Below are 13,890 nucleotides of genomic sequence, written 5' to 3' on the forward strand. Positions count from 1 at the left end.
TAGTAACATAGGTAGGAATCATGTAGAGGGGGAAATATTGCACACCTGGTTTTTCAAAAACTCCTTGTACTTCAGCCAAAGCAGTTGGATCAACAATATGTTTGGATGTGGTTATAGGTTTTGTCTGAACACTTGCTTCAGCTGAAATAAACGCAAGAAAATTACAAGTGACCAAATATACAAGCTTAGATAACAAGCAGATAAAGTATGCATGTACATGCACACACATCAACTACATATGTCACAAACAGACACACACACATGCACACACACATGCACACACACACACACACACACACACACACACACACATATGCACACACACACACACACACACACACACACACACACACACACACGCACGCATGCACACACACGCACGCACACACATGCACGCTTCTCTTGTGTGCAAGCAAACACAAATATTCACACCAGTGACAGCAAACTTAAATTACTAATTTTCCTCGTACTTGTTTGTTTACTTATTTTGTAACATAATTACATATGACTGGTGAGCTCATACATACATACCATATCAAAAGAAAGAATGGTACTAAATTTAATAATTTCATCTAAACGCATATCCCATCAACAATTACTGTAACAGGAAGTGGCCATTATGCTTCATTTTCAGCTACAGTATATTCAGCCCCTTATACAGCATTACAAACAAAGTACAGTACGAGAAGTGCCTCTGCAATCAATCCAGTCATTGTGGAAAATATGGGTTACATACATATTTGGAAGGCTATCAGATGTGATACCTTGTGCTGTCAACAAAGAGAAATGGAGCACAAAGAAAGTTTATTTATAAAAACCATGATACATGCATTGTACATACTGCAGGTATGCCAAGAGGCACCTAGCTGTCATGCTGAAGCAATACCTAATTAGTACAAAAATCAAGCCTTTGTCATTATTGGGCTATGCTTGCCTGAAGGCATTAGTAAACAAGTAAGTCAGCAGAACATTTTACTAATGCACATAAAAAAATATCAACCTACATATATACAGTGTATTGGAATCATTTTAAGTCTCCCCTAAAGGAACTTTAGGGCCTGGTTATACATATATCTTCAATATGATAAACTGAGTCACTGGTCACTTGTATGTAAAAAGCACTTCTAATGATCACCTTGTGCTTGATTGACTTTCTCCATTATCTTCATCAATGTAACACTTCTCTCCTGTTGAGAGGACAAGAGGAATGAAGCAATCTGATCATAGGAGAGCAGCCCATGATCCACTATAGCATTGATCTGTTGATTCATTTCAGACTGACCGGAGCCCACACCAGCTTGTGTTAATACAACAGTTGCTCCATGATCCCCTCCACTAGTGGAGTGTGCCTGCATAGAAGCTACTGGTGACTTCTCTCTTGATGGAACAACAACTTGTTTTGATGTAGTAGCTTGGTTGCCTGGAATGGTACATAGTTGTGTTTAAGAGATAAAAGGCCTTATTAAATACATTTTGAATACACGTACGTACATGTACGTATGCGTTGTAAGACTTAGACAAATGTTTAAATCTTCAGAGAACTTTGAAGGTTTAGCAAGTTTTGGCAGCACTTTTATTCCCTCCATGCATTGTTTGAAACCACAGATCTGGTATGTAAACCAGCTGCAAAGCCATGTGACTCTTTGTATCAGCTACCATTAATATAATTTGTACATTTGTAATCAAAGTAGTGCCAATACCACAATTGAAAGGAATGGTGACACCATAACACAACAGTGCACACATCAATTATACCAATTAATTGTTGACATGACATAAGTAAGAGACAAAAACTTCATTGGATTCACAAGAAGCCTCTGAGGGTAAAATTTATGGTAAACATATGCATCATATAGGAATGTACATAGTACCATGTGTTTTTATGAAGAATACTTGCTGCATGTTTAACTTAGTTGCATTATGCATAAGTAATTGTGTACTTCATCTGTACACATTATTTATGAATATACAAGATATTGCTTCAGTAGATCTGGTTGTCTGCAGCACATAACTTTACCATTGCCTTAGATACTTTTTTCACTACTGCAAGCATATACAGTGAGTCCCATTGGGTAAGAGGAGGGCTGTACTAGCTGTAGCACCATATCTACTAGCTTTCAAAGATATTTACAAAAAGGTCTATTTTACTGCATGCAATGTTGATAACATTTATTTTCTTAAAGAATTTTTAATCACTGTAAACTCCACATGGTGCAGCCACATGCTAAATTGCACAGCTGTATATATAATTTGGAGTCTGATTTCTCTGACAGATAACTAAAATTTCAAAACAATTACAACTTAGAAGTGCTTTAATTGAGTACCCGTCTTCCTTACTATAGAAGACTCAACTACTCTAATAGAAAAATCATGTTTATATTCTCAAACACATTACCATTATCAGATGGTACAACATCAGGCTCCAGAAATGGATCAGATGTCATATCATCAGAGTAGTGATCATCATTACTATCACCATTCTCTGAACTAGCTAGAGATGAATTTGGTTGTGAAGTATCCCCACTAACAGTCAGATTATCAGTCTGAGGTAGACCTTGATCAGTGAGTTGTAGTGAAGACTGCTGTAGTGATGATTGGTTAGTTGTGGTAGCCAGTTTAAGAACACCAGCTCCTAGGGAAAATCCTTGGGATAAAGAAAGTGGTGTATTTGGTGTTATTGTAATGACTGGTTGTGAAGCTGTTGAAATAGTAGCTGTAGTGGTTACTGCATTCATAGCTGATCCTATTGATGGAACACTTTGATAATTGATGGCTATGTCCTTGAGTACAGCACTAGTAGGGTTAGTGACACCCTGTGTAGAGTTGGTACCACCACTGGATAGTGGGTTGGTATGGATGACAGAAACTGTAGCAGCTCCACTGGCCTCGGTGGGAGATGAAGCAGTTGGTGCCTGAAACAATTTCTTTGACTCAAGGTGAGATGCTTCTTCACCAGTAATGTGTCCATTACTGAGCAGATGTCTGATAAGATCTACAGACACGTTAACATGTAATGTGAAAGTATATACAAAAGTAAATACATGTAATATACATACAGTATACATATGAGTGTGTAGCAAATAATTATGTTCACACATACAAGTGAATAACAAAGTCTTCCACTACCATGTTAGCATGGGCAAACTTATCCAGTGAGCCAGCACTAGGACACCTGTGCACTACTCAGGTGCTACAAGTCAGTGCAGGAAAATTCTCCTCTGTGGCAAGACTAGTAACCCAAAGGAGACTGGACCATGTCTCACAGATAAAGATGTGGGTACCCAAAGTCTCACTTGGACCTTCATCTGCCAAGTGAAAATGGACAGTTGGCATTTACTTCTCTGGTTAACTTTGATGTTACAGCTGATGACTGCTTCCCCAAATGACACTAGGTCACCGGGTCTAAAGCAATGTGAGTTGAGTAAAGTTACTTGCACAATGAACCTGGAATCTTAATTCCGATTATGAGGGCTGTGGTCTACCACTTGGATGTGATGTCTTACGCACACGTGTACGCACACATACATGATACAAACACATGTACACATGTAAAACACATTATACAGAGACTTTCTCACCTTCCCTTAGTGCTTTAATAAGTCCCACAGTGATGCTGTCATCAGCCAGTACTTCCATGATGTCACAGAATTTGATGAAGTGAGGTTGACACCACACATACACTAACACAATCTGGTAGATACGATGGTTCACTTGTGACATGTCACCAGTCAGTACCCACTGAATCATGTGATCTGAGGCTCCAATAAGTGTCTGTAGTCTATCTGCTGTAGTGTTATAGTCAGCAGGTAGACTATCACAAACAAGATCTCTGTAGCTCTCTAGTATATCGAAACCTGTGGAAAGAGTATACAGATGTATACCATAGAGTCTGGTTGTTAGGTGCATACGAGTAATAAAAATATAACATATTATAGTTGTTAAGCGCATATAACATATGTGACCGTCTCACCGACTTGTCTGCACAAGTATGCGTAATGAGAAAATTAAAATTTAAAAATAATTCGTAAAATTACACATGCTAAAAAACTATGCAAGTTTTTATCGAACCAGTACTTGAAGAAGGAAGACTCAAATCGATTAAATCTATACACCATCTTATTCAGCTGCTCATGGAGAGTTCGAAAATCTTTGTTTTGTTTCTCTAGCTCCAACGGTATGCGTGTCACGTGCGTTTGTTTATGATGCAGTAAACGTAAACAAGATTGTCATCATTTCTTCTACCAAACCACCTTCATATCCATATGCGCAAGTGTCTACAGGGCTACCACTATATCGTGGCTGATGTACTGATCCATGGTGAACATTTTAAGCCAAATTGCAACGTTGTAGACTAATCCAAACGGAAGTTATGGCTGCGAATGTAAGCACCTGTAGTTTATTTTCAGTATAGTCACTGTACAAATCAATTACCTTGCCCTTCCTACTGTTTATCGCTATAATTCCAAAACTACACACCACAGAAGGCTCAAATATTGGTGGTCCATTCCTTGGACACTGCTGATATTGCTGAGTGAATAAAAAAAATTTAATTGCACGAACAAGTCGGGTTTTTGCTGAGACGGTCACATATTATAGTTGTACCCTTATAAATATACCTCATCGTGATTATAATGGATGGTGTGAATTGAAATCATTACATGTACCAATATTTTGAGTCCAGCTTATGTACACTAAATCCTTCATGTGGAGCACACTACAGAAGACCACTTTGCTTGGTAAGTACAGTAAAGGCATGTATTTTGGCTTTGTAATTTGTGAAATTTTGCACTATACACTATTAGCAAACCTCTAGCATTTCTTCTCTTGTATAGCTTTGTCTCATGTGTTCATCCACATACACTTATCAACCATGATTAAGTACGAGAAATGGGTATATGCTTAACAGGAAATATGTGCTTAGTATATACGTACGCTTAACAACCAGACTCTACGGTATAATTATGAGCAAGCCAGCATAAATATTCAGAAAAACATATACATGGCATAAGTACATAATGCTGTACGTACGTGTGTACTTACAGCATACATACATTTGTACATATATCTGTGCTACCAATGGATGTACAGGATATTATGTGCTGTATGTACACAATACATACACAAATATCAATAGCTTTATACAACCATGCATAGAAGTGCTTGTATTATGTACATACAGTGTGCGAAATAACTTTTCAGACATGTCCTATCGTACTGTCAGGGCATTGTGAAACTTGAGTGGACATCAAGCAATTTGACTGGACATTTTAACTCTTATTGTTTCTCCTTTCCTGTGCTTCTACCACTTGTATGTTTGTTTCAACATTGGGGCCACCAATGTACTGTAGAGCTGATTTATCAACCACTCACTGATACTGATAGTACAGCATTTTAAAGGGCAGCTACTGACCACATGAAAGGGGCTTCTATGGAATAAATTGGGAAAGGAGTCATAAGGACTTCAGTCATAAGTAAAAGTTACTAATGCAATCAGGTTAAATTTATCAGGTTTTAAATACATTTTACTACTGCAGTACAGGTGACTGATACAAGTGGGACATTGGAAACAGTGGAAATTGAAAACTGAAACTGAAAACTGAAACTGAAAAACTGAAACGGAAAAACTAAAATTGGTCAAAACTTCATATTAACAGGTACCTCTTAACAAAGACCACCTCTATAATAAGACCACCTCTATAATAAGACCGCCTCTAAAATAAGACCACCTCATTATATTAGTTATGTCAAGTAGGTCCAAAAATATAGCTAAGGTGTACTCATAATGTAATAAAGTATCAATCAATCAGACAGTACTTAAAAGTTGAAATGACAGCTGCAGGGTTGTATAAAAGGATATACTATCTTATCATGCCAAGACCTAAAGTCCATGGTCATGTCACAAATGAAAATGGAGCAATTGCATGCATAATTGAATTTGATAATGGATTTCTCATGAATATTATTGTGCATGATTTAGGAGTTGCATAGTTACAAAATCAACATTAATGATTCTTGACTTTGTGTCTTAATAATTGTTAGGCACACGTAATAAGCATTCTCGAAGACTTAAAAACCTGAGGTGACATCAGTAATTACCGAGGCGCAGGTAAATATTGACAGGTATTTAAATCCTCGAAGACACCTATCACGAGTGTACAACTATTACCAAGACACAAAGTCCAAGATCATTAATTTAACTATGCAACTCTTAAATCATGCACAATTCATGAGAAATCCAGTATCAAATCCAGTATCAGCAGAGTAATTGTGCATGCAATTACCCCATTTTCATTATGACAAGACCATGGACTTTAGGTCTTGGTATGGTAAGATAGTATATCCTTATGTACAACCCTGCAGCTGTCGTTTTAACTTTTAAGTACTGTCTGATTGATTGATACTTTATTACATTATGAGTACACCTAATAGCCTTTTTGTTGGACCTACTTGACATGACTACTATAATGAGGTGGTCTTATTACAGGCGGTCTTATTATACAGGTGGTCTTATTACAGAGGTGGTCTTTGTTAAGAGGTACCTGTTAATAGGAAGTTTTGACCAATTTTAGTTTTTCAGTTTCAGTTTTTCCGTTTCAGCTTTTCAGTTTCAATTTCCACTGTTTCCAATGTCCCGATACAAGTAGGCTGGCACAACATAGTAAACTGTTAACCTCAAAGGTTAACTTGGGCATGCCTTTGTGGTCAGTACAAACCAAAAATACATAACTTAATTACATGTCAATACCATCAAGTCTAGCCTCCCTCCTAGCCCAATGCTAACACTATAAACTTTGAAAGGACAGTATTTCCGGACAAATTCAATTATGGCCTGACATCTGGTGTAATTGACCGGAAATTGTCCGGTGTCCGGAAGTTATTTCGCACACAGACATACACCCTGTGCATATGTACGTATGTATGTATATACACACATACACTAGATACAGACATGGTAAGTGCTACAGACATAGTGAGTGTCAAAGTCAGGTAGCTGTAATTGATGAGGTTCAGAATTTGTCACAAAGCACTTAAATTTTTCGAAGAATACTCACCAGGTGTGGAGTGAAGCTGCTCATTTATTATATCAGTCATCTCACTCTCTGCTGATCTCTCCTGTGCTCCACCAGTGGTAACACTAACACCGGCCTCTACAGTAAATAACACATGTATAAGTACTCTATACCTAACACCTGCATCCTTAACCACTGAACCAATGCTATCTTGGCTAATCACCTCACTTAATTTCTGCTTTACAAATGTAAATCTAGTTTAAATCTGCTTATAGTTAAATGTTCGTAATTTCATAGATCTACCAATAGAAGTATTGGATTGTTCTAGAACATTCTATGTATGCTCTATTAGAAGTCTTCAAAAATTGTGCACTCTATTAGAGTATTACAATTGTATTACCAAATATTGAAGTAAATCATGCAATGCAATACATTTATAAGTCTTTCTTCAATAATCATCATTGTGTCTGCATAGAAAAGAAGAAATGTGAGCAAAGACAAACCTCAAAGTCAGCCATAGGCTGGTTTTGGGGCCTGATAAAGTACAAAAAGATATGAAATCCCTCCAAAACAGCCAAGCTGGGAAAAAATGGTGCAGCCTTAAAAAGCTTCTGTGAAAAAAGTTGTGAAAACACAGGTGGAGACCAAGAAATGGCTGCAATGATGTTGATGCTAAAAAAAATTTAATAATGGCTGTGTGTGCATTGTTAAAATTTATTATCATTGCAGCCATTTCTTGGCCGCCACCTTTGATTTCACAACTTTGTTCACTCAAGCTTTTTAAGGCCGCACCATTGGTTTTGTGTGGATAGGCATAACAGGAAAATTACTCTACACAATCAAGACATGCTGTGTGCAGTGGCATAGGGCTTGCAGACCTGGGCATCAAGCTACTTTTCCCTACTATAAGCTACCCAGAGCGTAATGAAAGATGTGGGCCGAATCCATTGATGAACAGTTGCTTATAACCTCCGTGATTTGCACAAGAACTGCTGGCACAACTTAAAGTCTGTGCCAACTTTGCCAAGGCATTTCTTTCCAGCAGATGGGTTTTTCCATAGGGCTTTCCCTATGAGTAACTTGATTGCAGTACCATGAAAGGGAGGGAATAAATCATGTGATGATAAGCCATTGGCAGCCTCAAGACAAGGACAGACTGGTATTGAACCTGTTATTAGTGCAGTGGACAGTACACACTTGGAATGAGTTGTGCTGAAGTGTGAACAAAACTTGAGTAAGGTAAGACAGCCTAGAAAATATTTGAGACATGAGCACCCATCTAGCTGTGTGGTGGATACTGCCTAGGTTAATACAGTAGTTCAAATGGTATGGAGTACTTGTTTAGATAGCATTTGTTTTCCTTCTTTTTTTCTGTTTGGGGATTGACAACTCCAAGATCAAAGTCATCGTGTGATATGACTGTGCTTTTATTCAAGTTTCATCCTAGTCAGGTATTAAGACATGTAAATTGTTGTAGTACATTTGTATTAAGAAAAACAATAGCTAGCTAGCTAGCATTTGCAATGAGTAATGTTAAATTATTAACAGTTAAAGTAATAGGGCAGAGCAAATAGATAGTGATGCACAACACATTTCGATAGAGTTGTACCAATACTGATATTGGTGCCGATATTATGAGTGTTGGCAATTGCAAGTCTAGAATGCACATATATTCAACTTGGGTAGTATAAAAAGTAGTATAAGTACTAGTGCTGGGGAATATAGCCGACATACGACATATCACGACATATATTTTTTATATCGTGATACGATAGCTGGAAATTATATCGCGACATAGCGCACGTGATCTAAGCAGTACAACGTGAGCTCATAAATGGCATCTCCAGTTTCGCCATTACTCCTGCTGCACCCACGTCTCGCCCACGTCAACGGTGTGGCATATTATTGGGTATTTTGAAAGCGCTATCTACTTACTGTACTTAGATGTGTGTGCAGTGCTTGGGACATTTAGGAAGCAGTAGACTAGTGAGAAAAGCCACTGTGATTAACCAGCACCAATTTTCAGCTTGGAAATCGAAATACTCTAATAGAGCAGTCAGTGCGATACTCTAATAAAACAGTCAGTAGAATATACTAATTATAATACTTGTTCTAAGTTATCTTGATATTAAAAAAGAAAGAGATTGAGTATGTAAAAAAGCCATTTCAAAAGCATCTGTACATGTTGTTTTTTAAAATTCCCTGGGGGAGCATGCCCCTCCTCTAATTTAAATATCATAATAGATCAAGATGATGAAGGTATCGCAGATTAAGTTGTAGGTGAACCGGAAGACTAAGTGTTGTAGCTTGCCAGTATGCAAATCAACATTTCTTTTAATTATCATGTAACTAGCTGTATAGGTGCATATGATGTATTAGCTAATAAATGATCTTATTCCTGTGTTTTGTGTACAGTGTAGTAGAAAACCACCTGATAAAAGAAAATAAGCATCAAGTTAAAATATTGGTATATATCGTGACATATATTCATATCGTGAATAAATTTTGCCATGACATACGACATAAAAAAAATCTATATCGCCCAGCACTAATAAGTACTATTAAAAGCACTGTAGTATGCTAAGTGATCTTGTAGCCAAGTGGTAAACTCTTTGACTTTGCTAAGGTTGGTATGGGTTCAAATCCCAGAGTATTCAATTTATTTTCTATTTATTTCTGAATACATTTTCACAACATTTTGGTAGTCCTTTTCACATTCAAACTGTCTATAATAAAGACGGGAATGTTTGTATGGTGCATGGCCAAATGGCCAGTCCACCCAGTGCCTGGCATGGCTGCACCACAGACTGTGCGGCGCATACACTTTACCATAGTGGTCATGTGCTAAACACACTCAGTACGTAAGTACATACAAATTTTATGCACTAATAAATAAATAAGGTGGATAGAGTATGACCTCAATTATCTGAAGTGAGCAATTAAAAAATAAGAGCATGTTGTCAGCAAGGGCATTTCCTATCATCAGAGTCAGTATATGTACAAATTTATTAATTCAGAAAATATTTCAGATCCGTGCTGTTGTGGCTCCTTTGGTGCATGCCTAGATTGCATGTTGTTGAGGATACTGGATCTGGAATATTTTTTGCATTCCACCGACAGCGTTTTAGTTACATGTTTCTGACTCCCTGTGTTCGTAGACTTAGCCTTCTCAAAGGTCCCAAGTGGAAGAGCATCTCAAGACAAAATTCAAACTGTTCTACAAGCACGTGAAACCAAACTATACTATCTCGATAGTTCTATTGTTACACTACAGTAGTACAATCATACAATCAAGTATGTAATACAGTCACACATGTCTATTCCGACACTCAATGGTAACCATAAATTTTGCTGGGTTAAGGAGGTTGTTCAATTATCAAGTCACCTCTGTATTTTGACATTACACAATATCTAGAATTATGTCAGATTATGCAGTAAATTACAGGTAAAATGGATCACCCAAGATTTTTAACATGAATTATATTGTAGAGCATGCAAGTATTTCAACATTTTTCTATCATCATGGTAAACCAATCAAATGCTTTGATTGCTAGCTTAAAATTATTTTCTTTGATTGTTTTTAATGCTGCTATTATTCTCTGTCAGATTACAAAGGTCAAAAACAAAGTCTAGGAAATCAAATTTTGTGTTGGATTACGGAGTACAGAGGTATCAGATTACAGAGATCGTTTTCTATACAAAAGTGTTGGAAAATGACATTTTGGTTGGATTAGAGAGGATTCTGGATTACACAGATGTCGGATTAGAGAGGTTCAACTGTATATACGTAGGTACATAGTCATACCTCATGACACATAATGTATTACATACATACACGTGTATGCATACTTACTAATGCCTGCGGTTATAGAAGGTGGCTTGGCAGTAGCAGTAGTTGTCTTTAGACTAATACTAGTTTCTATAAGTTCATGGGTAAACACAAACATACATAAATACATACTGTACGTATGCACATGTTAGTTTTGTACTACACTAATAAGGGTATTTTCACACCCACATGCACATGCAGCCAGCTATGTACTACTGACAAGTGATGTATGTACATATTATTACCCCATATGTGACCGGGCCTGTGAAAACAGGGCATGTGGGCACAAACTACACCCCATCACTCTACAGGTTATATCTCAGTACTGGAAATGTATATTTCCATTCTAAAACTTGCATCATGATGCCAATTAAATGCTTACTAAGCGCTGAAAAGTGCAATGTCATAGCATAATGGTACAAAAAGTTATGAGTGATGAAAGTGTGAAAAAGTAGGAAAAAATCATGTGCCCACATGCCCTATTATCGCAGGCCCAGTCGCAGATATTTTTTTAAATACAATGTTTCACAAACCATAGTCTGGGGAAATTTCATGGTTAGAAATATTCATTGAAAGAAATTATATTGTTGTATGCTAAACAGGGAAATATTTTTAATCATTACAGTGCTCCCTCGATTATCTGACCTCCTTTGGACCACGACATGTTCAAAAACCCTGTTCAGTACTCTACACCTTAGACAAAATACTCTAATAAAGCAGTTACTTCTACTGTTCGGATAACCCAAGTGTGTTTGGATAATAGAGTTTCGAATAATCAAAGAAGCACTATGTGTGGACAATCACTATGTCAGAAGACATCTGTTAATTTAGGATGAAAATAAATTAAATATGAAGCTTGGTATAACAGATAGGTATGGATACTACCACAACAATACTATAGAGGAGCAGTAGAGATACTCTAATAGAACAGTCACACTACTCTGGAGTGTATTAGACCAGTCAGGTGTGCCACACATATTTTGGCCATGTCCTGGGGAGTGGTGCTATAACATTACAATTTTGTGCTATGATTTGTACTAATGCAAAACTTTAACACGTCTTTCTAAGTTGCTGTAGACCAATATTACATAGCTCAAGTTACAATAACAATCACCCTGCTGTTTAAAGTATATATTCGTATAATTTACATATTTAATCAGCCCTGTTATCCATGAAAGTATTTGAATAAATAAAATTACTGTTCTCCACACTGCAGTAAATAGCCGATCACCTATACAGTGTACAGTATAATAATGTGACCGGATTTGCGAAAGGTGGTCTTCCCCACACATGCAATTTATGATACATAACTTCAGATTAAAAAAAGCTGCTGATTTGAAACTTGGGCCAGTAGTAAGCACCAACACAGCTTAAAGGATGGAGAAAATTTCAGGTTGATATATATATATATATATATATATATATATATATGTTACTTACGCACTAATTTATGGTCTCCCAAGTTCATAAAATTGGGTGTGCGTTGGAAAGACCCCTTATCGCAAATCCAGTCATACACGTGTATGTAGGCTATGCATATGTAAGTAGGTGATATGTATTAGTCATATTCCACCATGATTAGTACATTGGGTTAGTGGTGTAGCTGGGGTCAAGAATTAATATCACATGAAAGTGGTAGGATGCAACTGCCCTTGTACTTTACAAATGAAATGAAATGGATCATATACATTAACGACCTTTTGAAGTATACACGCACTTGCATGAAGGGCTTAATGTCTTTGACATTTTGCACAAGTTGTACACTGTACATTAATTTTACAAATAGTACATACACTGTATACATGTATGTACATAATACATATTATACACATAGACACATGGCTACATACCAGTATCCGTAGCAGCAGGAGGTGAAGTGTGTGTACTGGTAGTGAGTCTGTTTTCTGTATAGGGCCAGTTACGTATAATTATGTAATTGCAACACAACAACAGTTAATGTATAAGAAATGTATACTTACGTGCTATAGAATTGTACTGCACATATCACACAGCAATATCTGATGTGCCATATACTGTATTATATGTACTATACGCAACTGTTGTAATAACACACACAGCACATTGAAAGTATTACACTTATACACTTGCACTATGTACAGTACTTTAACTATATGTACATGTACTTGTACACACCTACTGTACACCACACATGTACCTCACATGTACCTCACACACACACACACACACACACACACACACACACACACACACACACACACACACACACACACACACACACACACACACACACACACACACACACACACATACACACACACACACGCACATACAAAGCTGGCAGCTGTGTAAAACACGGCCCAGTGACCAGCACTGGAATGCCTGTGCACCACTCCTGCACTTGAGTCTTGTCCAGTGGACTAAGCCACCTAAGTACTACTAAGTTAATCCTCCTGGGCGCAGGACTGGTACCATGCAGACCACGTCTCACACAAAATCTAATCTAAACTTCACCAGTTATGTGAAATGGGGACAGTTGAATTTTGTTCCCCACAGCATTCCCAGTTAACAACAGTTCCCCATTTGTACAACTAAGAACTTAGCAAATAACAACTACAAAAGCAACTGGGCATTACTGAACATGGACACTGGAACTTTTCAATTACAAGGTGTACTCCAAACATTTGCCTCACTACACACACATTATATTACACATCCCATATGATATGTACAACTATGCTCACTGTAACACTTACGTACCAGTGACAGTACTAGTTGGTTGGTGATTACTAGTAGGACCATTCACTGCTGGTTTAGCCTTCTTCTTACTATCCACCACACTGATTGTGTTACTGGTTGTGCTACTGGTTGTGTTACTAGTTGTGTTACTGGTTATGTTACTGGTTGTGTTACTGGCTTGTGCTGCAATGCTCTGTGTTACCCCAGCTGCTATAAGGTGTGGAAGGAATTATTTACATGTGACCTGATCTCAGAGGAAACATCACAAAATTAGTCACATAAAAATTAGTACAAATTACATTGTGTAAGTATAAGTACAAATCCATTAATGTT

The 13,890-nt window shown here is 37.3% G+C and overlaps 1 protein-coding gene across 1 annotated transcript in view; it reads right to left on the reverse strand.

Annotated features, from left to right (window-relative positions):
• LOC136254827 (serine-rich adhesin for platelets-like) overlaps nt 1-13,890 on the reverse strand; it is a 30,944-nt gene that overhangs the window by 13,522 nt on the left and 3,532 nt on the right. Inside the window, exons 6-13 of the mRNA XM_066047583.1 lie at nt 13,579-13,767; nt 12,690-12,743; nt 10,864-10,929; nt 7,053-7,148; nt 3,579-3,854; nt 2,396-2,992; nt 1,136-1,420; nt 46-141 (exon numbers count right to left, since the gene is read on the reverse strand). Coding sequence (XP_065903655.1) covers nt 46-141; nt 1,136-1,420; nt 2,396-2,992; nt 3,579-3,854; nt 7,053-7,148; nt 10,864-10,929; nt 12,690-12,743; nt 13,579-13,767 — 1,659 coding nt within the window. The remainder of the gene's footprint in view (nt 1-45; nt 142-1,135; nt 1,421-2,395; nt 2,993-3,578; nt 3,855-7,052; nt 7,149-10,863; nt 10,930-12,689; nt 12,744-13,578; nt 13,768-13,890) is intronic.

Source organism: Dysidea avara, chromosome 4, assembly GCF_963678975.1.
Source record: "Dysidea avara chromosome 4, odDysAvar1.4, whole genome shotgun sequence".
NCBI classification, from domain to species: domain Eukaryota; kingdom Metazoa; phylum Porifera; class Demospongiae; order Dictyoceratida; family Dysideidae; genus Dysidea; species Dysidea avara.